At 43.9% G+C, this 23,287-nt stretch overlaps 1 gene segment (V, D, J or C); it reads right to left on the reverse strand.

Moving 5' to 3' along the window:
- Nucleotides 1–11,295: 11,295 nt before the first annotated feature.
- Nucleotides 11,296–22,291, reverse strand: LOC141804221 (T cell receptor alpha variable 38-1-like). The segment is given in 3 exon segments: nucleotides 11,296–11,559; nucleotides 17,854–17,984; nucleotides 22,249–22,291. Coding segments are annotated over 3 exon segments (438 nt in total).
- Nucleotides 22,292–23,287: the final 996 nt, after the last annotated feature.

Below are 23,287 nucleotides of genomic sequence, written 5' to 3' on the forward strand. Positions count from 1 at the left end.
CTCTTTCCTATGGTGAAACACCACAAAGAAACAGAGGAGCTCCGAATCATCTCCTCATGAGGGAACAAACCAACCTCTTTTCCCTTTTACCTGCTGGATGATGGCTCCCTCTAGTGTATGTCGAGGAATATTGCATTGTGTTTGCTCCAAAGGTTTTTGTACAGAGTTTTGGTGTTTCCTGTCACTGTGGGCCTCAGAGCACAGTAGTACACAGCAGAGTCAGTCAGATCGAGATCCTGGATCTGCAGAGGAACTTGTTTCCCATTGATTGAAGCTTTAAATCTTTCTTTGTAGAACCCAGGAGTTCCTGAGTAACTCTTCAGCATGTACTCTGGGAAACCACCAACTTTTTGTTTGTACCAGAACAGATAAGGGTATGGGTCAGTGGTCTCAAACTTGCAGTCCAGTTTGACTGTCTCTCCTTCAGCAACAATGAGCTCTGGTGGTGTCTGGGTCACACTCTCTTCTCCTTTACACTCTGGGGAGACAAGAACATCAGCAGAAGAAGAGATGAAGGAGAAAATCTTTAAGCATTGAAAAGAAGCATCAACAATCAAAGAGAGGCTGAATGAAAAACACTTCAGAAAGATGATTTGAAAGCTCAACATGTTCCTTTAGCTCAAACAGAAGCTGACACATGTCATGTTTTGTATCTTACCAAAGCAAAGAGCAGCCAGAATGATCCACAGCCAACGCTCCATCTCTACAACAAGGATTAAAGCAACAGGAGGAAGTAGCTGAAGTCTGTCAGTCTGTCAGTGTGACAGGACTTCTTTTCCCAGCAGCTCTTCATATTGAGCCAACGCATCAAGTCACTGTTGATGTGGACTGTTACCTCCTTCATGATGGCGCCCTCTGCTGGAGCTCAAACTACAAACACAGCTCAAAGCTGTCAGCAGCATGTCAGCATGCACAGTGTGCCTGTTTTTGTAGAGAGTTTTGGTGTTTCCTGTCACTGTGGGCCTCACAGCACAGTAGTACACAGCAGAGTCAGTCACCAAAGCAGAGGAGATCTGCAGATCCACCCCTTTCTTTCCTTCAGACAGCTTTGTAGAGAACTTGGAGTCTGATTTTGGAGATTCTGCAGGTCTTGAAAAATTATTTCCTGAGATATAGTAAAGAAACTCTGGAGCTTCTCCTGGATGTTGTCTGTACCAGAAGAAATAATCAGTCGTGGACAGTTTGGGGTATGAGTAGGACAGAGTAACAGAGCTGCCTTCTAAACTTTTCACCTCATTCTTGACTGGAGTCAGATCTTCACAGCTCACACCTGAACAAAAGAAGAATCAATCAGTGGTTCTGCTTCTTCAAACACTCATTAATGACTAACAATGAGGTTACTCTGATATCAAAGTTTTTCCTGCAGCTTCAAATCAAATGTGTTATAAATCCTGGACAGAAAGCAGTTAGAGACAGAGCTCTGTTCTTCAAGGAGGTCTGATTAGAAAAGCATCACACACTGATCATTAGATACGTACTCATGACAGCAGACAAAAGCAGAAGAGGAATGAGTTTGTCCTCCATGCCTCAACAGGAAGATCCTGAAACTGAATGATGAGAAGAAAGTTTGATGACTTGAGTTGAGATGGTCTGAGCTCAAAGCAAAGCGTTCTCTGACAACAAGCTGCTCTGAAGTCAGGAGGAGGAGATTCAGACTGAACCAGACCACCAACACTTTAACAGAGAGAGACGCCCTCTAGTGGATGTTGAGGAGTACTGTGTTGGTACCCTGGTAACAATCAGCAACCACCTCCTGATGGCAGCTGACTGCGGCCTGTGAACCATCCTCATCCTCCTTGACCTGAGTGAGGCCTTTGACTCTATTTCCTTCAACATCCTTCTTGACAGACGAGCCTCCATCAGAGACACACCCTTTAACTGGTCTCAGTCAGATCCCTCACTTCATCACCTCAAAACCTCCAAACCCCAGTCCCTCCCAGTCTCTACTGGTGTCCCCGAGGGATCTGTTTTAGGGACCCTTCTATTCATCAGTGATCTACCTACTCTTGGTAATATCTTCTGTAAGTTCAACATCAGTTTTCTTCGCTACCTTGATGACCCCCAGCTCTACCTCTCCTCCAAAACCATCCTCCACTCTCCCTCCACCTCCAGGAAATTAAACCATGGTTCTCCTCCAACTTTCTCAAACTCAGCAGTGATCAAAGTGAGGTTCTACTCATTGGTACTAAAAACTCCTTCACAGAAACAAACAGTTTTTCCCTAACCCTTGGTAACTCCTCAGTTTCTCCCTCCCCTCAGGTTCACAGTCTGGGTCTCATCCTCCACAGCACCCTGTCCTTCAAAGCTCCCATCAGTCAGCACTTCCATCCATGTAACATCAATCTCTTCCATAATTCCCAGATTATATACACTCTCTGTTTGGGTTTGAGGTTTATTTCTTCCTGACTGTCACGATCTTCTGTTGTGTGTTCCTCCTCCCTCTGTCAGTGTTTGAGGAGCAGCTGTAACCACAGTGACTCTGATCAATCCTTCTGATATTAAGCTGTGCTTTGAATACCACTTCCCTCCTCTTTGAAGAGCACTCAGATATCTGTGTTCAGCTTTTTGTACAGCCTCTTGTTCACTTTGTATCACTGTGTGTCTAAAGCACAGTAGTAGAGAGCTGTGTCTGCCAGGGTTAGCTTTGGTATTCTCAATTCAGTTGATGATCCTGTTGTTGCAGTTTTATACCGTTTGGTTGGAATATATTCGCTAGTTGTTTGCGCTCTTTTCCAAAGTATAAACTGAGGAGCCTGAAGGTCAGATTTATTTTTGTACCAGTGAAGCCAAGGATAAGAGTATGATGTCTCATAGTCACATCTGAGAGTCACAGTTCCTCCTTCTGTTCCTCTGACTTCATCTCCTACAGGAGAGATTGTGTTTCCATCTGTTTGTCCTGGAAAAGGAAGAGAAAATGAAGTCATTTCAGTTCCAGACAATTCAACTGTGAACTCCAGTTTGTAGAAATGTGAGTAAAAGACTAAAGCATGTCCTTTGTATCTGACCAAAGCAAAGAGCGCTCAGAATAATCCACGGCCAACGCCCCATCTCTAGCAGGTTTGAATCTCCAGGAGAAACAGGCTGATGTTGATCATTCAGAGTGAGAATTGTTGTCTTCACAGCAGCTTTTTGATTGTCAGGATGGTTGAACACAGGCCAGAGGAAGAGCAGCAGCTGCTGGATGATGGCTCCCTCTAGTGGATGTTGAGGAGTATTGTGTTGTGTTTGCTCCAAAGGTTTTTGTACAGAGTTTTGGTGTTTCCTGTCACTGTGGGCTGCAGAGCACAGTAGTACACAGCAGAGTCAGTCACCAAAGCAGAGGAGATCTCCAGGTGAAACTCTTTGGGGCCCTTCTCGTGTCTTGCAGTCATCCTCTCTGGCCCCTGTAAATATTCTCCTATCAGGAAATGTGGATATGAGCCGGACTTGTGCTGATACCAGTAGAGGTTTTGGGTAGATCCAGAATATCTGCAGGACAGAGTCAGACTGTCTCCCTCAGAAACCAGCTCTGTGTCTTTGAGGGGTCGTATTAAATCCTCAGAGGAGCCTAGAAATATCAAAGAAAGATTCATCTGACTGAAATGCTGAGCAGGAAGTGAATTTCTTGGTTTGTGTTTGAAGGAGGCCTGAGAATCAAAGGAGGTCAAAGTGATCCAGGATCCTCCTCCATCAGACTCCATCTTTCCAGAACTTACCAGGATGAAAGGAGACCATCATCATCATCCAAATGAGATGAAGCTGCATTGTTGTCCCTTGTTGCTGATGAAGAGTAGAGACAGCAGGAGAGGAAAGACAGCTGCTCTTCACTTCAGTCCAACATGAAACTCTTCATCTTCTTTAGTGAAGCTCCTCCTCTGACTCTGTCATCACAGAAAGTGAAGCACAAACCTCTACAGGAAACCTGACTGACTCTGGAGACAATCAGCTCTAAACATCATGTCCCAGGACAAGAAACAAGTTCCTCGCTCAGTGTGTGAGGAGCAGCTGGATGATGGCTCCCTCTAGTGGACGTTGAGAAGTTTTGTGTTGTGTTTGCTCCAAAGGTTTTTGTACAGAGTTCTGGTGTTTCCTGTCACTGTGGGCTGCAGAGCACAGTAGTACACAGCAGAGTCAGTCACCAAAGCAGAGGAGATCTGCAGAGCTACACGTTTCTTCTCTTTGTCAATGTCAGCTGAGAAACCAGAACCAGTTGGATAAATGGATCCGTCCTCTGTGATGTAGAGCAGGAACTCTGGTCTGGATGTCTGGTTTTGTTGGTACCACTGGATGTTGTTGATAACACCTTCATATGTACAGGTCAGGTTGATGTTTGTTCCCTCTTCAACATTTTCTTCAGTTGTTTCTGGTTTGATGCTGATCATGGAGGCCAGGGCTGTAAAATGAGGATTCTTCATGTCAGTCTGAGAGTTACATCAAGAGATTTCAGAAAGACTTTCTTCCTTCATGTCTTCTCTTCCTTTACTGTGACTTTCTTTCAAATCAAAGTCTTTTTCTGAGCTCTCTTGAAAACGTCCCTCTGACAGAAATCTCTGCACTGACACGTTGTGGAGCAGATGTGTATTTGAAACAACAGCTGAAAGGACAGAAAGGTTCAGGAACACTCACCTATGAAGTGATAGAAAAGGATGGAGGAGTAAAGGAGCATGTCGTCAGAGTTGTTCCAGTCCAACAGATGATGATGATCTTCCACTGCTCGAGGAGGAACAAACCAACACACCTCCTGGCTGCTCAGGCCTTCCCCTCAACATGAAGCTGGTTGTGATGTCACATCATCCATCATTTCTGCTCAGGGACATCATCTGATCTTCCTATAAGTTTATTCTCCAGCTGCCGGTTTGTGCTAACGAATGATAGCATTTTCATGTGCAATTAACAGTTTATGAGAAAAAGCTGCTGAACTGAGACACCAATGCTTACTCCCTGCTGGGTTAAAAAGAGATATTCTGATGTTCATGGTTAAAAGAGGATTAGGTGATGGACAAAAGTCTAATTAATACATAAATGTGGAATTAGTTAAATTTATGAAGCTCTTCTTTAGACATGACTCATTAAAGGAGAGAAGAGAACCTACTGTTTTGTGAGTTACCATTGACATACAAAGAGTGTGGCTCCCTCTAGTGGATGTTGAGGAGTATTGTGTTGTGTTTGCTCCAAAGGTTTTTGTAGAGAGTTTTGGTGTTTCCTGTCACTGTGGGCCTCACAGCACAGTAGTACACAGCAGAGTCAGTCACCAAAGCAGAGGAGATCTGCAGATCCAAACCTTTCTTATCCCCACTCACTGAATAATACAGTCTGGGATTTGGAGCTGATAATAACCCACTTGTGGTGTGAGAGATGAGGAACTCTGGAGGTTCTCCTGGACGTTGTCTGTACCAGTAGAAATAATCATTGAGAGCAGCAGTTCTGGAGTATGTGTAGGACAGAGTCACAGAGCTACTCTCTGGTCTGGACTCTTCTTCCAGAAGTGGAGTGAGGTCTTCGCAGCTGACACCTGAAGGAAGAAATCACCTTTCTGTGACTTGCTGCACTAAAGGTTTGTCTTGTCAGAGTGAAAGATCAGTCTCTGTAGGGTTAGTGGTCTCACTTACCTGTTAGCAGGATCAGAATGACTCTGGAAAGCAGACTGAAGGACCCACACTCCATCTCAGAGAAGTGACCTAGCTGACTGTCAGAAACAGCCCTTTGAATGTTTGTCTTTAGAGTCTTCCTCCTCCCTCCTCCTCCTCCTCTTCCTCAGACTCTGAACTGACAGTGTCACAGCCACCAGGGTTGTAACTCTTACCCAAACCTAAAACCAAGGCTAAATGGAGAGGTAGGGTCTCCTCCTAAGGTCTTGGACTCAGCTGTCAGGTCTGGAGGTGCAGTAACACTGAGAGCAGAGAGGGAGGAGGTGGTGGCTGGTGTCAAAAAGGCAAAGGCTACTGATGCCCTCAGAAAACAGATTCAATTTTCCACCAAGGACCCCATGAGCATGTGGACGGACATAAAGACCATCACAGGCTGCAAAGGGAGGGATGTTTAAGGCCCCCAGGATCCATCTCTCCCTGATGCTCTTAACAGCTTTTATCCCTGCTTGGACTCATCCAACTCCTCCCTCAGCACCAGGTGAGCTGCCTTTCAGTGTGTCTGCTGTGGATGTGAGAGAGATGCTGTAGAAAATCAACTCTTGGAAAGAAAATGGCCCAGACCACATCTTTGGACCAGTTCTAAACCACCTTAAACACCTCACTGTCTCAACCTGTAGTGTCTGTTCATCTCAAAATATCAAAAATCATTCAAGTGCCAAAAAACACTGCTGTGAAAGCTTGAAACACTTTTGTCTTGTGCTCCTCACTTTAATAGTTGGTTGGAAAGATGTTTGTGGACTTAGGGATAAGAGATCACCCAGGAGCTGTAGGCTGATGTTGATCATTCAGAGTGAGAATTGTTGTCTTCACAGCAGCTTTTTGATTGTCAGGATGGTTGAACACAGGCCAGAGGAAGAGCAGCAGCTGCTGGATGATGGCTCCCTCTAGTGGATGTTGAGGAGTATTGTGTTGTGTTTGCTCCAAAGGTTTTTGTACAGAGTTTTGGTGTTTCCTGTCACTGTGGGCTGCAGAGCACAGTAGTACACAGCAGAGTCAGTCAGCTCAAGATCCTGGATCTCCAGAGGAACTTGTTTCCCGTTAATTGAAGCTTTAAATCTTTTTTTGTCAGTTGCAGAAGCATATCCTGTTTCTGCGTAGAATTGCAGCATGTACTTCGGGAATCCACCAACTTTTTATTTGTACCAGAACAAAGTACGACTTGGACTGTTCGTCTCAAACTTGCAGTCCAGTTTGATTGTTTCTCCCTCAGCAACAATGAGCTCTGGTGGTGTCTGGGTCACACTCTCTTCTCCTTTACACTCTGGGGAGACAAGAACATCAGCAGAAGAAGACATGAAGGAGAAAATCTTGAAGGAGAAAAATCCAAAGGTGTAAAGAAATGAGCGAGCTAGAGGCTGACACACAGACGTGTTGAAGAGCCATGATTCGAGCTCAGAGTAATAACATCCTGACAATGGGCAGAAGAGAGGCATAAAAAGAGGAGATTTAAAAAGCATTGAAGTGGAGCATTAACAATCAAAGAGAGGCTGAAAGAAAAACACTTTAGATGATTTGAAAGCTCAACATGTTCCTTTGGCTCAAACAGAAGCTGACACATGTCATGTTTTGTATCTCACCAAAACAAAGAGCAGCCAGAATGATCCACAGCCAACGCTCCGTCTCTACAACAAGGATTAAAGCAACAGGAGGAAGTAGCTGAAGTCTGTCAGTCTGTCAGTGTGACAGGACTTCTTTTCCCAGCAGCTCTTCATATTGAGCCAACGCATCAAGTCACTGTTGATGTGGACTGTTACCTCCTTCATGATGGCGCCCTCTGCTGGAGCTATCAGGTTTAGTTCTGACTCAGACAAGGGGGTAGGTCAGGTCTGATTAGATCTACATGCTGCAGTCTACACTAGGGGGGTGCACTGATCACAATTTTCTGGCTGATCACCGATCACAATCTTCAAAGAGCCTGACCTGTTGAAATCAATTATTTTATTTTTTATAAATGACAGCATATACCTTTAATGTTCCAGTCTTATTATATTGAAAATCTTTGAACAATACTTGTGAAACAATATAATATTTATGTAGCTTTACCAACCAATAAAGTGTCCTGAATTTTAGGACTGAGAGCAACAAGCAACAATGGCTGGCTGTCAGACCTCCCTGGAGGTATATAAGATCAGTTTTATATGAAAGGATGGGCCGATCACTGATCCCCCAAAAATTAATCAAATCGGCACTGATTAATTAGCCAGCAGATCGATTGGTGCATGTCTAGTCCACACTGTGGATCACAGGATCCTGTTGGACAGGTTGGAAACATGGGCGAGACTCAGTAGACCAGTCCTATAGAAGTGGTTTAGGTTCTACTTTGAGTAGACCAGTGGCTTTGTGACCAATAGAAGTTGCAGATCAACCAGAGTTGCGCTGACCTGTGGGGTTCTTTGGGGGTCAGTTATTGGACCACTTAAGTCAGCCTGTATGTGCTACATTTGGGTCAGAATCTGCAGAACTTTAATGTTGACTTTTAGAGTCACGATGAAGCTCAGATGGATCTAGTACTGTCCCCGATTGGTTTCATGGATAAAGCTTTTTTTTATCAGAAATGGCAAATAAATGGAGTGGAGAAGGAATCAAATGTATTCTGAGTTACCACTGATACAAAGTGAAGGAGAGTCGCCCTCTAGTGGATGTTGAGGAGTATTGTGTTGTGTTTGCTCCAAAGGTTTTTGTACAGAGTTTTGGTGTTTCCTGTCACTGTGGGCTGCAGAGCACAGTAGTACACAGCAGAGTCAGTCAACTCAAGATCCTGGATCTGCAGAGGAACTGATCCTGAGTTGGAGGAGGAAGATTCCAGTGTAGAGTAAAATCTCTTCTTAAGCTCATCTTGTGTGTTTCCATCATCTCCTTTGAATCTACTAAGGATGAACTTAGGGCTGTTGTTTTTATCTTGTTTGTACCAGAAGAGAGTTGGACCTTGCAAACTGCTTGTATATGTACATTCCAGTGTGAGTGAGTCTCCTTCAGCAACAGTCTGATCTCCTGTGGTCTGGGTCACTTTGTCTTCTCCTTTACACTCTGGAGAAGAAAAGAAGAGAAGAAAGAGTTCAGCTGAATGAGGAAACGTGATGAAGTGTTGAGTTTTTCTCTTTAAAGCCTGATTGTTGTGCTGACATTATTAGTTTGTAGCTTGGTCCAACATACCTGATAGAAAGTGAAGAGAAAGCAGAGCTTGGACACAAAGATGCAGCGTGTGCATGTTGAATCAGACAGTCTTTTTGTTTTTAGGATTGCTCTGTGCTGAATGTTGAAGTTCCTCTCTCAGCTGGAGTTCAGGAACAGTTTAGCTCCTCCTTGGATCAGTCTGTCTGCTCTTAGATCTGTGATTCTCTCTCCTTCAGTCACTCTCACTTTCACAAAGATAGCTACACTGATGGAGAGTCAGCCTCCTCCCCTTTCTTTCACACACAACAAGGACTGGAGCTGATCATCTAGAGGACTTGGGTCCTGCCCACTTGAACTCCTGGATTGGGCATGGAAGGCTTAACAATAGAAATGATCAAACTAAGGTCCATTTTAACCTTTTGAAACAACAGAATGAGGAGAATAGATAAGAAGTTGAGTTTCATCAGGACTCAACTGAAGGCCATGGTCTCTAATCCAGTTTCTTTTTAGACGAACAAAATTCAGCAGGATGGACCAGTGACAGATGTCATTAGGTTTAAAAGACACGTAGAGCTGAGTGTCATCTGCTTAGAAGTGGACTCATACGACTTTAAAGCTCTTATAAGAAATCTTAGGGGGAGAAAATTAAAGGGAAACAACAAGGGGCCCAATACAGAACCTTGAGGATTACAACAGGACAGGTCATCAGCTGATGTAACATGATTATCAATATGACCACAGGAGTTCTTCCAGAAAAACAAGAGGAAAACCCTTTAAAGACTGTTCCACCAATTGTCTGAGCCTCTGAGCCCAAACACTGGACTCCGCAGACTCCATAGACTCAAGTCACATAGTGGAGCCCAAAATCCAAAGCAGACATTTAACTTTGAATGTTTGGATTGTTTATTCAAATGATTGTTTGTTTTTACGTCAAGTATATTGAGGTGTCTGACAGAGTGTGTCTCCCTCTAGTGGATGTTGAGGAGTATTGTGTTGTGTTTGCTCCAACTGTTTTTGTAGAGAGTTTTGGTGTTTCCTGTCACTGTGGGCCTCAGAGCACAGTAGTATACAGCAGAGTCAGTCAGCTCAAGATCCTGGATCACCAGAGGAACTTGTTTTCCGTTAATTGAAGCTTTAAATCTTTTTTTGTAGAGCCCAGGAGTTCCTGGGAAACTCTTCAGCATGTACTCTGGGTAACCACCAACTTCTTGTTTGTACCAGAACAAACGGGGGAATACATCAGTGGTCTCAAACTTGCAGTCCAGTGTGATTGTTTCTCCTTCAGCAACAATGAGCTCTGGTGGTGTCTGGGTCACTTTGTCTTCTCCTTTACACTCTGGGGAGACAAGAACATCAGCAGAAGAAGAGATGAAGGAGAAATTCTTGAAGCATTGATGGGGATCATTAACAATCAATGAGAGGCTGAACGAAAAACACTTCAGACAGATGTTTTGATAGCTCAACATGTTCCTATAGCTCAAACAGAAGCTGACACATGTCATGTTTGTATCTCACCAAAGCAAAGAGCAGCCAGAATGATCCACAGCCAACGCTCCATCTCTACAACAAGGATTAAAGCAACAGGAGGAAGTAGCTGAAGTCTGTCAGTCTGTCAGTGTGACAGGACTTCTTTTCCCAGCAGCTCTTCATATTGAGCCAACGCATCAAGTCAGTGTTGATGTGGACTGTTACCTCCTTCATGATGGCGCCCTCTGCTGGAGCTCAAACTACAAACACAGCCCAAAGCTGTCAGCAGCATGTCAGCATGCAGACTGCGCCTGTTTTTGTAGAGAGTTTTGGTGTTTCCTGTCACTGTGGGCCTCACAGCACAGTAGTACACAGCAGAGTCAGTCACCAAAGCAGAGGAGATCTGCAGATCCACACCTTTCTTTCCTTCAGACAGCTTTGTAGAGAACTGAGAGTTTGATTTTAGAGATTCTGCAGGTCTTGAATCATTGAGTCCTGAGATAAAGTAAAGATACTCTGGAGCTTCTCCTGTGTATTGTCTGTACCAGAAGAAATAATCCCCTGTGGACAGTTTGGGGTATGAGTAGGACAGAGTAACAGAGCTGCCCTCTAAACTGTTCACCTCATTCTTGACTGGAGTCAGATCTTCACAGCTCACACCTGAACAAAAGAAGAATCAATCAGTGGTTCTGCCTCTTCAAACACTCATTAATGACTAACAATGAGGTTACTCTGATATCAAAGTTTTTTCCTGCAGCTTCAAATCAAATGTGTTATAAATCCTGGACAGAAAGCAGTTAGAGACAGAGCTCTGTTCTTCAAGGAGGTCTGATTAGAAAAGCATCACACACTGATCATTAGATACGTACTCATGACAGCAGACAAAAGCAGAAGAGGAATGAGTTTGTCCTCCATGCCTCAACAGGAAGATCCTGAAAGTGAATGATGAGAAGAAAGTTTGATGACTTGAGTTGAGATGGTCTGAGCTCAAAGCAAAGCGTTCTCTGTCAGCAAGCTGCTCTGAAGTCAGGAGGAGGAGATTCAGACTGAACCAGACCACCAAGACTTTAACAGAGAGAGACGCCCTCTAGTGGATGTTGAGGAGTACTGTGTTGTGTTTGCTCCAAAGGTTTTTATACAGAGTTTTGGTGTTTCCTGTCACTGTGGGCCTCAGAGCACAGTAGTACACAGCAGAGTCAGTCAGCTCAAGATCCTCGATCTCCAGAGGAACTGATCCTGACTTGGAGGAGGATTCCAGTGTGGAGGAAAATCTATTCTTAAACTCGTCTGGTGTGTTCCCTTCATCTCCTCTAACACGACTCAGGATAAACGTGAGGCTGTTGTTTCCATCCTGTTTGTACCAGAACAGAGTGTTACTTGCAGAGCTGCTGGTATATGTACAGTCCAGTGTGAGTGAGTCTCCTTCAGCAGCAGTCTGATCTCCTTGTGGCTGCAGCACGTTGTCTTTTTGTCCTCTGCATTCTGTCAAACAGCAACAAGTCATATCAGATCAGTGTTAAAGCTTGATGTCAGTGCTAGAATGATATCAAAGAAACAGAGTTGAGTTCATACCAAGACACACAGCAGCCAGCCAGACGGAGATAAACAGAGGCCTCATATCTGCAGTGTTACTAACTCTGAGCTACAGCAAGTAGAAAGAAGGCTGGGATCTCTCTGTTTAGTCCACATTAACACTCAGCTGGAGGATCAGAAGGAGGAGCCTGATCTCAGTGACAGCTCTCACTCACAGCCTTCACTCAGTCCATGTAGTCTAGGTTGTTGGTGGGCGCCGACCTGTTGGTTGTGGCTGCCTGTTACAGCAGCTCTCTCTTCTTTGATTGTTTCTTTTTTTTTTTGTTTCATTTTCATCATCTTTGTATTTGGAGTGGATCATTACTTCGTATGATTCATTTGTTGGTCGTGGACACCAAATTTTTTCTGTTGTCAGTTATTGGTGTAATGGACTGAATGTTGGAGCTCTCAGTGAGACATTTAAACTTCAGAGTGGGCAGAGTGGGCTCCTCTACAATCCCGCCATTGGTCAAGGGCTTTTTATGTTTCATTAAGATGTGCACCACTTTGAACGGGGCCTCTGTTGCTGTATTGGCTTTCTCTGTTGGTTTGGTGAACAGAGATTGTTGACTTTGAGGCCTTGATTTCAGCTTCTTGATCTTCTCCTTTCTTTGACTGCTACCCTCTGGAAAGTTAGCTCACACCTGAACAAAAGAAGAATCAATCAGTGGTTCTGCCTCTTCAAACACTCATTAATGACTAACAATGAGGTTACTCTGATATCAAAGTTTTTCCTGCAGCTTCAAATCAAATGTGTTATAAATCCTGGATATAAAGCAGTTAGAGACAGAGCTCTGTTCTTCAAGGAGGTCTGATTAGAAAAGCATCACACACTGATCATTAGATACGTACTCATGACAGCAGACAAAAGCAGAAGAGGAATGAGTTTGTCCTCCATGCCTCAACAGGAAGATCCTGAAACTGAACGATGAGAAGAAAGTTTGATGACTTGAGTTGAGATGGTCTGAGCTCAAAGCAAAGCGTTCTCTGTCAGCAAGCTGCTCTGAAGTCAGGAGGAGGAGATTCAGACTGAACCAGACCACCAACACTTTAACAGAGAGAGACGCCCTCTAGTGGATGTTGAGTACTGTGTTGGTACCCTGGTAACAATCAGCAACCACCTCCTGATGGCAGCTGACTCCGGCCTGTGAACCATTGTTATCGTCCTTGACCTGAGTGAGACCTTTGACTCTATTTCCTTCAACATCCTTCTTGACAGACGAGCCTCCATCAGAGACACACCCTTTAACTGGTCTCAGTCAGATCCCTCACTTCATCACCTCAAAACCTCCAAACCCCAGTCCCTCCCAGTTTCTACTGGTGTCCCCCAGGGTTCTGTTTTAGGTCCCCTTCTATTCATCAGTGATTTACAGTCCTGCTCACCATTATTGGCACCCATGAAGTTCATGTGCATAATGTGGAATATTTTCTGGAAAAAAATGAAGTGAAACATTTTTTTCTCTGTAGAGAACTCTTATTCGATATGAAAGAGCAAATGATAAACAACAATTTAAAACAATAAACAAGGAAAAAATGGAAAAACTTTAAGCATGCTGTATCACTGGTACTGGCTCCCTTTTCTGTAAATCATTGAGGAAACACATTGTGACTCACCTTTGGTAAATCACAAATGAGAAACTCCTGTGATAAATCGTCTGTGCCCATGTGACATGAATTTACCAATGAATGATGACTTCCGCATTTTAAAAAGCTTCCTGTTATCCCCTGTTCCTTTGTCACCGTGGTGAAAACAAAGGGGAGCTGTCTGAGGACATCAGAAGTGCGATTACTCACAAACACCAGACCTCCAAAGGGTATAAAGTTATCTTCAAAGACCCTTGTTTCCACATTGCATAATGTGATTAAGAAGTTTCACAAGCATGGAACTTTCAAGAACCTCCCTGGACGTGGGAGAAAGAGAAAAATTGATGACAGAAGTCTTCAAAGGTTGGTGCGAATAGTGGAAAAAACACCACATCAAGAGAGAGAGACCTGAAGGCCAACCTGGAACAGTCTGGGGTCATGGATTCAACAAGTACCATATGCTGCACATTAAACCAAACAGGGCACTATGGGTGAAGGCCAAGGAAGACACCATTCCTGAGGCAAAGACATAAGAAGAAACGACTGATCTTAGCCAAGGAGTACCTGGACAAACCACAATCTTTCTGGGACAATGTTCTGTGGACAGATGAAACAAAAATAGAGCTTTTTGGCAATGCACACCAACAGCTTGTTTACAGGCGGCGCAATGAAGCCTACAAGGAAAAAAACACCCTCCCAACGGTTAAGCATGGTGGAGGATCCATAATGCTGTGGGGCTGCTTTGCTGCATCTGGTACTGGAGGCCTTGGTGGTATCACAGGAATCATGAAATCAGAGAATTATCAAGACATTCTGGAGCAAAATATCCTACCCAGTGTTCAAAAACTTGGTTTGAGTCGAAGATCATGGGTCCTCCAGGATAACAAAGACCCAAAGCACACATCAGAAGCACACAGGAATGGTCGAGTAGGAAAATATGGACTGTTTTAAAATGGCCAGCAATGAGTCCTGTTCTCAATCCAATTAAAAATATTTGGTATGAGCTGAAATCTGCCATTTAGGGAAAGAAACCTGCAAACATTCAAGAGCTGGAGCAATTCGCAGAGAAAGAGTGTGAGAAAATACCAGCTGAGAAGTGCAAGAGGCTTATAGATGGCAACAAGAAACATCCGGAAGCTGTCATCACTGCCAAAGGTTGTGCAACCAAGTATTAAAGGGTGGTGCCATTATTGCTTCATATGCTGTTTTTTTCTGTTTGTTCTATATAATTACAATATGTGAGTTGAAAAAACAATTTCCTTGGTTAAATTACTTTAGACATCCAATTGAAGATCTGGATGATGAATTTTCATTTACTTCTACCAGACGTTCATTATCTACAACATTTTGATGTAGATTCACAATTAATTAAAGAAATAAGCAGACAACAACTTTGATTCCTCAACCATCTTCAGCTTCTTGTCTGCTGAATTGTTGTGTTAGAGGAATATATCCTCCTGATTGTCATAAATGTGCGTGTGTGTTCCTCCTGCCTCTGTCAGTGTTTGAGGAGCAGCTGTAACCACAGTGACTCTGATCAATCCTTCTGATATGAAGCTGTGCTTTGAATACCACTTCCCTCCTCTTTGAAGAGCACTCAGATATCTGTGTTCAGCTTTTTGTACAGCCTCTTGTTCACTTTGTATCACTGTGTGTCTAAAGCACAGTAGTAGAGAGCTGTGTCTGCCAGGGTTAGCTTTGTTATTCTCAATTCAGTTGATGATCCTGTTGTTACAGATTTATATCGTTTGTCTGGGACATATTCACTAGTGGTTCCTGCTTGTTTCCAGAGTATAAACTGAGGAGCCTGAAGGTCAGATTGATGTTTGTACCAGTAAAGATAAGGGTTTGAGTATGATGACTTGTAGGTACATCTGAGTGTCACAGTTCCTCCTTCTGTTCCTCTGACTTCGTCTCCTACAGGAGAGATTGTGTTTCCATCTGTTTGTCCTGGAAAAGGAAGAGAATGAAGTTATTTCAGTTCCAGACAATTCAACTGTGGACTCCAGTTTGTAGAAATGTGAGTAAAATAATAAAACATGTCCTTTGTATCTGACCAAAGCAAAGAGCGCTCAGAATAATCCACGGCCAACGCCCCATCTCTAGCAGGTTTGAATCTCCAGGAGAAACAGGCTGATGTTGATCATTCAGAGTGAGGATTGTTGTCTTCACAGCAGCTTTTTGATTGTCAGGATGGTTGAACACAGGCCAGAGGAAGAGCAGCAGCTGCTGGATGATGTCTCCCTCTAGTGGATGTTGAGGAGTATTGTGTTGTGTTTGCTCCAAAGGTTTTTGTACAGAGTTTTGGTGTTTCCTGTCACTGTGGGCTGCAGAGCACAGTAGTACACAGCAGAGTCAGTCAGCTCAAGATCCTGGATCTGCAGAGGAACTTGTTTCCCGTTGATTGAAGCTTTAAATCTTTTTCTGTAGAACCCAGGATTTCCTGGGTTACACTGCAGCATGTACTCTGGGAAACCACCAACTTTGTGTTTGTACCAGTACAGATAGGGGAAATTGTTAGAGGTCTCAAACTTGCAGTCCAGTGTGATTGTTTCTCCTTCAGCAACAATGAGCTCTGGTGGTGTCTGGGTCACTTTGTCTTCTCCTTTACACTCTGGGGAGAAAAGAACATCAGCAGAAGAAGAGATGAAGGAGAAAATATTAAAAGAGAAAAATCCAATGATGCTGACACGTCATGTTTTGTATCTCACCAAAGCAAAGAGCAGCCAGAATGATCCACAGCCAACGCTCCATCTCTACAACAAGGATTATAGCAACAGGAGGAAGTAGCTGAAGTCTGTCAGTCTGTCAGTGTGACAGGACTTCTTTTCCCAGCGGCTCTTCATATTGAGCCAACGCATCAAGTCACTGTTGATGTGGACTGTTACCTCCTTCATGATGGCGCCCTCTGCTGGAGCTCAAACTACAAACACAGCTCAAAGCTGTCAGCAGCATGTCAGCATGCAGACTGCGCCTGTTTTTGTAGAGAGTTTTGGTGTTTCCTGTCACTGTGGGCCTCACAGCACAGTAGTACACAGCAGAGTCAGTCACCAAAGCAGAGGAGATCTGCAGATCCACACCTTTCTTTCCTCCAGACAGCTTTGTAGAGAACTTAGAGTCTGATTTTAGAGATTCTGCAGCTCTTGTATAATTAATTCCTGAGATATAATAAAGAAACTCTGGAGCTTCTCCTGGATATTGTCTGTACCAGAAGAAATCATCAGAAGCAGAAACAGTCTTGTGGTAAATGTAGGACAGAGTTTTGGAGCTGTCTTCTAAAGTGAACCTCTCGTTCTTGACTGGAGTGAGTTCATCACAGCTGACACCTGAAGGAAAAAGAAAACAATCACTTTGTTAGAAACTCTGCCATCATTTCCCTGTTGGAGCTCTGAACACTTCTTCACATCATCATCATGATGTAGAACAATCAGTTTTTCTCTTCTTTTCTGACCCACCTGCTAAAGTGAGCAGGAACAAAGTCCCAAACTCTCTGAAGTGAACAGACAGCATGTTGAAGAGAATCTGTCTCTGTGTCATGAAGCTCTGTGACAGTTTGTCTTTGTGATGATGACTCCTGCTCTTCCTCCTCCCTCCTCTCTCAGCTCTGACAGGTCTCTGTGTCCCTGATGTCAAAGTGAACTGTAGAAACCATGCTGCTCCAGCTCAAAGGTTCCTGTTAGGAGACACACACTGCTGATCCAGAGAGGCTTTCAGATGTGAAAACACACGTTTCCAGAAGGAGAGAGAAATAAGAGGCTCTGAACTGAGCAGGGACCAGAGTTTATGTGATTTCAGCTGGGAATGGTTTTTGACTTGTTGCAGCTAAAGGCAACATGTTGCTGTTGGCCTGTTTGGAGCAACCTCCCTCTCCATGGTGTCCATCAGCAGAAACCCCATGAACCCAACCTGGTCAGTGCAAGTTCACCAGAGCCAGACTCTGTTTGTGTGAGCTCCAGGTAGAGACAACATGACCTCCACTACCCTACCCAACCCCTAAAGCCAGCAGAGAGAGGAGCAGTCAGTAGGAAGAAGTTAGAAAGAAGACAAGGGGGGCAGAGCTGGGACAAGGGGCTGGTCTCGGATAGAACTAATCCGTACAAGAATCGGCTTGGTTTGGGTTATGTAGAGGAAAAAAGAAGAGAGTGGAAGGAACAAGTAGGTAGAGAGCTGTTTCTGTTATTGTGGACCACAGCTTGGAATATTTCTCTTTCTCCAAATTAACTAATTATGATGGCTCCCTCTAGTGGATGTTGAGGAGTATTGTGTTGTGTTTGCTCTAAAGGTTTTTGTACAGAGTTTTGGTGTTTCCTGTCACTGTGGGCCTCAGAGCACAGTAGTACACAGCAGAGTCAGTCAGCTCAAGATCCTGGATCTCCAGAGGGAAGGATTTGTCTTTTTTATCAGCTTTAAATCTTTGTTTGTCGAACTCTGTAGCTTTGTTAACATTTCCAAAGTAGTATTTCAGCATGTACTTTGGGAAACCACTAACTTCTTGTTTGTACCAGAACAGGTAGGGGTTTGAATCAGTGGTCTCAAATGTACAGTCCAGTGTGAGTGAGTCTCCTTCAGCAGCAGTCTGATCTCCTGTGGTCTGGGTCACTTTGTCTTCTCCTTTACACTCTGGAGAAGAAAAGAAGAGAAGAAAGAGTTCAGCTGAATGAGGAAACATGATGAAGTGTTGAGTTTTTCTCCTTGAAGCCTGATTGTTGTGCAGATATTATTAGTTTGTAGCTTGGTCCAACATACCTGATAGAAAGTGAAGAGAAAGCAGAGCTTGGACACAAAGATGCAGCGTGTGCATGTTGAATCAGACAGTCTTTCTGTTTTTAGGATTGCTCTGTGCTGAATGTTGAAGTTCCTCTCTCAGCTGGAGTTCAGGAACAGTTTAGCTCCTCCTTGGATCAGTCTGTCTGCTCTTAGATCTGTGATACTCTCTCCTTCAGTCACACTCACTTTCACAAAGATAGCTTCAATGATGGAGAGTCAGCCTCCTCCCCTTTCTTTATCACACACAACAAGGGCTGGAGCTGAGCATCTGAAGGATGAATATTTGAGGCACCTCCTGGATGATGTCTCCCTCTAGTGGATGTTGAGGAGTATTTTGTTGTCTTTGCTCCAAAGGTTTTTGTACAGAGTTTTGGTGTTTCCTGTCACTGTGGGCCTCAGAGCACAGTAGTACACAGCAGAGTCAGTCACCAAAGCAGAGGTGATGGTCATGTTGATTTTTTTCTGCTCCACTTGTATCTTTAATCCAGGGTAATCTGATTTTAATATTTGTCCTGAAGCTAAGTGATGAGTGAGGTACTGTGGTTGTTGTCCTGGATGTTGTCTGTACCAGAAGAAATAATCCCCCGTGGACAGTTTGGGGTATGAGTAGGACATAGTAACAGAGCTGCCTTCTAAACTGTTCACCTCATTCTTGACTGGAGTCAGATCTTCACAGCTCACACCTGAACAAAAGAAGAATCAATCAGTGGTTATGCTTCTTCAAACACTCATTAATGACTAACAATGAGGTAACTCTGATATCAAAGTTTTTCCTTCAGCTTCAAATCAAATGTGTTATAAATCCTGGACAGAAAGCAGTCAGAGACAGAGCTCTGTTCTTCAAGGAGGTCTCAATAGAAAAGCATCACACACCGATCATTAGATACGTACTCATGACAGCAGACAAAAGCAGAAGAGGAATGAGTTTGTCCTCCATGCCTCAACAGGAAGATCCTGAAAGTGAATGATGAGAAGAAAGTTTGATGACTTGAGTTGAGATGGTCTGAGCTCAAAGCAAAGCGTTCTCTGTCAGCAAGCTGCTCTGAAGTCAGGAGGAGGAGATTCAGACTGAACCAGACCACCAACACTTTAACAGAGAGAGACGCCCTCTAGTGGATGTTGAGGAGTACTGTGTTGGTACCCTGGTAACAATCAGCAACCACCTCCTGATGGCAGCTGACTCCGGCCTGTGAACCATTGTCATCCTCCTTGACCTGAGTGAGGCCTTTGACTCTATTTCCTTCAACATCCTTCTTGACAGACGAGCCTCCATCAGAGACACACCCTTTAACTGGTCTCAGTCAGATCTCTCACTTCATCACCTCAAAACCTCCAAACCCCAGTCCCTCCCAGTCTCTACTGGTGTCCCCCAGGGTTCTTTTTTAGGGCCCCTTCTATTCACCAGAGATCTACTTCCTCTTGGTAATATCTTATGTGAGTTCAACATCAGTTTTACTTCTACATTGATGACATCCTGCTCTACCTGTCCCCCAAACCGTCCTCCACTCTTCCTCCACCTCCAGGAAATTAAACCATGGTTCTCCTCCAACTTTCTCAAACTCAGCAGTGATCAAAGTGAGGTTCTCCTCATTGGTACCAAATCCTCTTTCCCAGAACCAAACAGTTTTTTCCCTAACCCTTGGTGACTCCTCAGTTTCTCCCTCCCTTCAGATTCACAGCCTGGGCCTCATCCTCCACAGCACCCTGTCCTTCAAAGCCCACATCAGTCAGCACACTTCAACTATGTCACATTAATCTCTATCACTTGTCCCCGATTATATACACTCTCTCTGTTTGGGTTGGAGGTGCATTTTTTTCCTGCTGTCATGAACTTCTGTTGTGTGTTCCTCCTCCCTCTGTCAGTGTTTGAGGAGCAGCTGTAACCACAGTGACTCTGATCAATCCTTCTGATATGAAGCTGTGCTTTGAATACCACTTCCCTCCTCTTTGAAGAGCACTCAGATATCTGTGTTCAGCTTTTTGTACAGCCTCTTGTTCACTTTGTATCACTGTGTGTCTAAAGCACAGTAGTAGAGAGCTGTGTCTGCCAGGGTTAGCTTTGGTATTCTCAATTCAGTTGATTTACTTGTTGTTTTAGATTCATATTGTTTGTTTGGAATATATTCACTATCCCTCCGTGATCTGGCTCCTTTCCAGAGTATAAACTGAGGAGCCTGTAGGTCAGAGTGGTGTTTGTACCAGTAGAGATCTATATACTCATCATCTGTCTCATAGTCACATCTGAGTGTCACAGTTCCTCCTTCTGTTCCTCTGACTTCATCTCCTACAGGAGAGATTGTGTTTCCATCTGTTTGTCCTGGAAAAGGAAGAGAAAATGAAGTTATTTCAGTTCCAGACAATTCAACTGTGAACTCCAGTTTGTAGAAATGTGAGTAAAATAATAAAGCATGTCCTTTGTATCTGACCAAAGCAAAGAGCGCTCAGAATAATCCACGGCCAACGCCCCATCTCTAGCAGGTTTGAATCTCCAGGAGAAACAGGCTGATGTTGATCATTCAGAGTGAGAATTGTTGTCTTCACAGCAGCTTTTTGATTGTCAGGATGGTTGAACACAGGCCAGAGGAAGAGCAGCAGCTGCTGGATGATGGCTCCCTCTAGTGAATGTTGAGGAGTATTGTGTTGTGTTTGCTCCAAAGGTTTTTGTAGAGAGTTTTGGTGTTTCCTGTCACTGTGGGCTCCAGAGCACAGTAGTACACAGCAGAGTCAGTCACCAAAGCAGAGGAGATCTCCAGGTGAAACTCTTTGGGGCCCTTCTCGTGTCTTGCAGTCATCCTCTCTGTCCCCTGTAAATATTCTCCTATCAGGAAATGTGGATATGAGCTGGACTTGTGCTGATACCAGTAGAGGTTTTGGGTAGATCCAGAATATCTGCAGGACAGAGTCAGACTGTCTCCCTCAGAAACCAGCTCTGTGTCTTTGAGGGGTCGTATTAAATCCTCAGAGGATCCTAGAAATATCAAAGAAAGATTCATCTGACTGAAACGCTGAACAGGAAGTGAATTTCTTGGTTTGTGTTTGAAGGAGGTCTGAGAATCAAAGGAGGTCAAAGTGATCCAGGGTCCTCCTCCATCAGACTCCATCTTTCCAGAACTTACCAGGACGAAAGGAGACCATCATCATCATCATCCAAATGAGATGAAGCTGCATTGTTGTCCCTTGTAGCTGATGAAGAGTAGAGACAGCAGGAGAGGAAAGACAGCTGCTCTTCACTTCAGTCCAACATGAAACTCTTCATCTTCTTCAGTGACGCTCCTCCTCTGACTCTGTCGTCACAGGAAGTGAAGCACAAACCTCTACAGGAAACCTGACTGACTCTGGAGACAATCAGCTCTAAACATCATGTCCCAGGACAAGATACAAGTTCCTCCCTCAGCAGCAGCTGCTGGATGATGGCTCCCTCTAGTGGATGTTCAGGAGTATTGTGTTGTGTTTGCTCCAAATGTTTTTGTAGAGAGTTTTGGTGTTTCCTGTCACTGTGGGCCTCAGAGCACAGTAGTACACAGCAGAGTCAGTCAGCTCAAGAGTCAGGATCTCCAGAGGAAAGGATTTGTCTTGGATCGAAGCTTTGAATCTTTTTTTGTCAGTTGCAGAACTATATTCCGTTTCTGCGTAGTATTTCAGCATGTATTCATGGATACCACCAACTCTCTGTTTGTACCAGAACAAAGTACGACTTGTGTCAGTGGTCTCAAACTTGCAGTCCAGTGTGATTATTTCTCCTTCTGCAACAATGAGCTCTGGTGGTGTCTGGGTCACACTCTCTTCTCCTTTACACTCTGGGGAGACAAGAACATCAGCAGAAGAAGAGATGAAGGAGAAAATATTAAAAGAGAAAAATCCAAAGGTGTAAAGAATGAGCTAACTGGAGGCTGACACACAGACGTGTTGAAGAGCCATGATTCGAGCTCAGAGTAATAACATCCTGACAATGGGAAGAAAGAGAGGCATAAAAAGAGGAGATTTAAAAAGCATTGATGGGAAACATTAACAATCAAAGAGAGGCTGAAAGAAAAACACTTCAGACAGATGATTTGAAAGCTCAACATGTTCCTTTAGCTCAAACAGAAGCTGACACATGTCATGTTTTGTATCTCACCAAAGCAAAGAGCAGCCAGAATGATCCACAGCCAACGCTCCATCTCTACAACAAGGATTAAAGCAACAGCAACATATTGAGCCAACGCATCAAGTCACTGTTGATGTGGACTGTTACCTCCTTCATGATGGCGCCCTCTGCTGGAGCTCAAACTACAAACACAGCTCAAAGCTGTCAGCAGCATGTCAGCATGCAGACTGCGCCTGTTTTTGAAGAGAGTTTTGGTGTTTCCTGTCACTGTGGGCCTCACAGCACAGTAGTACACAGCAGAGTCAGTCACCAAAGCAGAGGAGATCTGCAGATCCACACCTTTCTTTCCTTCAGACAGCTTTGTAGAGAACTGAGAGTCTGATTTTAGAGATTCTGCAGGTCTTGAATCATTTAGTCCTGAGATATAGAAGAGAAACTCTGGAACTTCTCCTGGATATTGTCTGTACCAGAAGAAATTATCATTTAAATCAGCAGCTTTGGAATATGAGTAGGACAGAGTAACAGTGCTGCCTTCTAATCTGTTCACCTCATTCTTGACTGGAGTCAGATCTTCACAGCTCACACCTGAACAAAAGAAGAATCAATCAGTGGTTCTGCTTCTTCAAACACCCATTAATGACTAACAATGAGGTTACTCTGATATCAAAGTTTTTCCTGCAGCTTCAAATCAAATGTGTTATAAATCCTGGACAGAAAGCAGTTAGAGACAGAGCTCTGTTTTTCAAGGAGGTCTGATTAGAAAAGCATCACACACTGATCATTAGATACGTACTCATGACAGCAGACAAAAGCAGAAGAGGAATGAGTTTGTCCTCCATGCCTCAACAGGAAGATCCTGAAAGTGAATGATGAGAAGAAAGTTTGATGACTTGAGTTGAGATGGTCTGAGCTCAAAGCAAAGCGTTCTCTGTCAGCAAGCTGCTCTGAAGTCAGGAGGAGGGGATTCAGACTGAACCAGACCACCAAGACTTTAACAGAGAGAGACGCCCTCTAGTGGATGTTGAGGAGTACTGTGTTGGTACCCTGGTAACAATCAGCAACCACCTCC

The sequence above is a fragment of the Halichoeres trimaculatus genome, unplaced genomic scaffold, assembly GCF_033239565.1.
Source record: "Halichoeres trimaculatus isolate MK-OKI-2021-1 unplaced genomic scaffold, fHalTri1.1 fHalTri1_scaffold_15, whole genome shotgun sequence".
Lineage (NCBI taxonomy): Eukaryota > Metazoa > Chordata > Actinopteri > Labriformes > Labridae > Halichoeres > Halichoeres trimaculatus.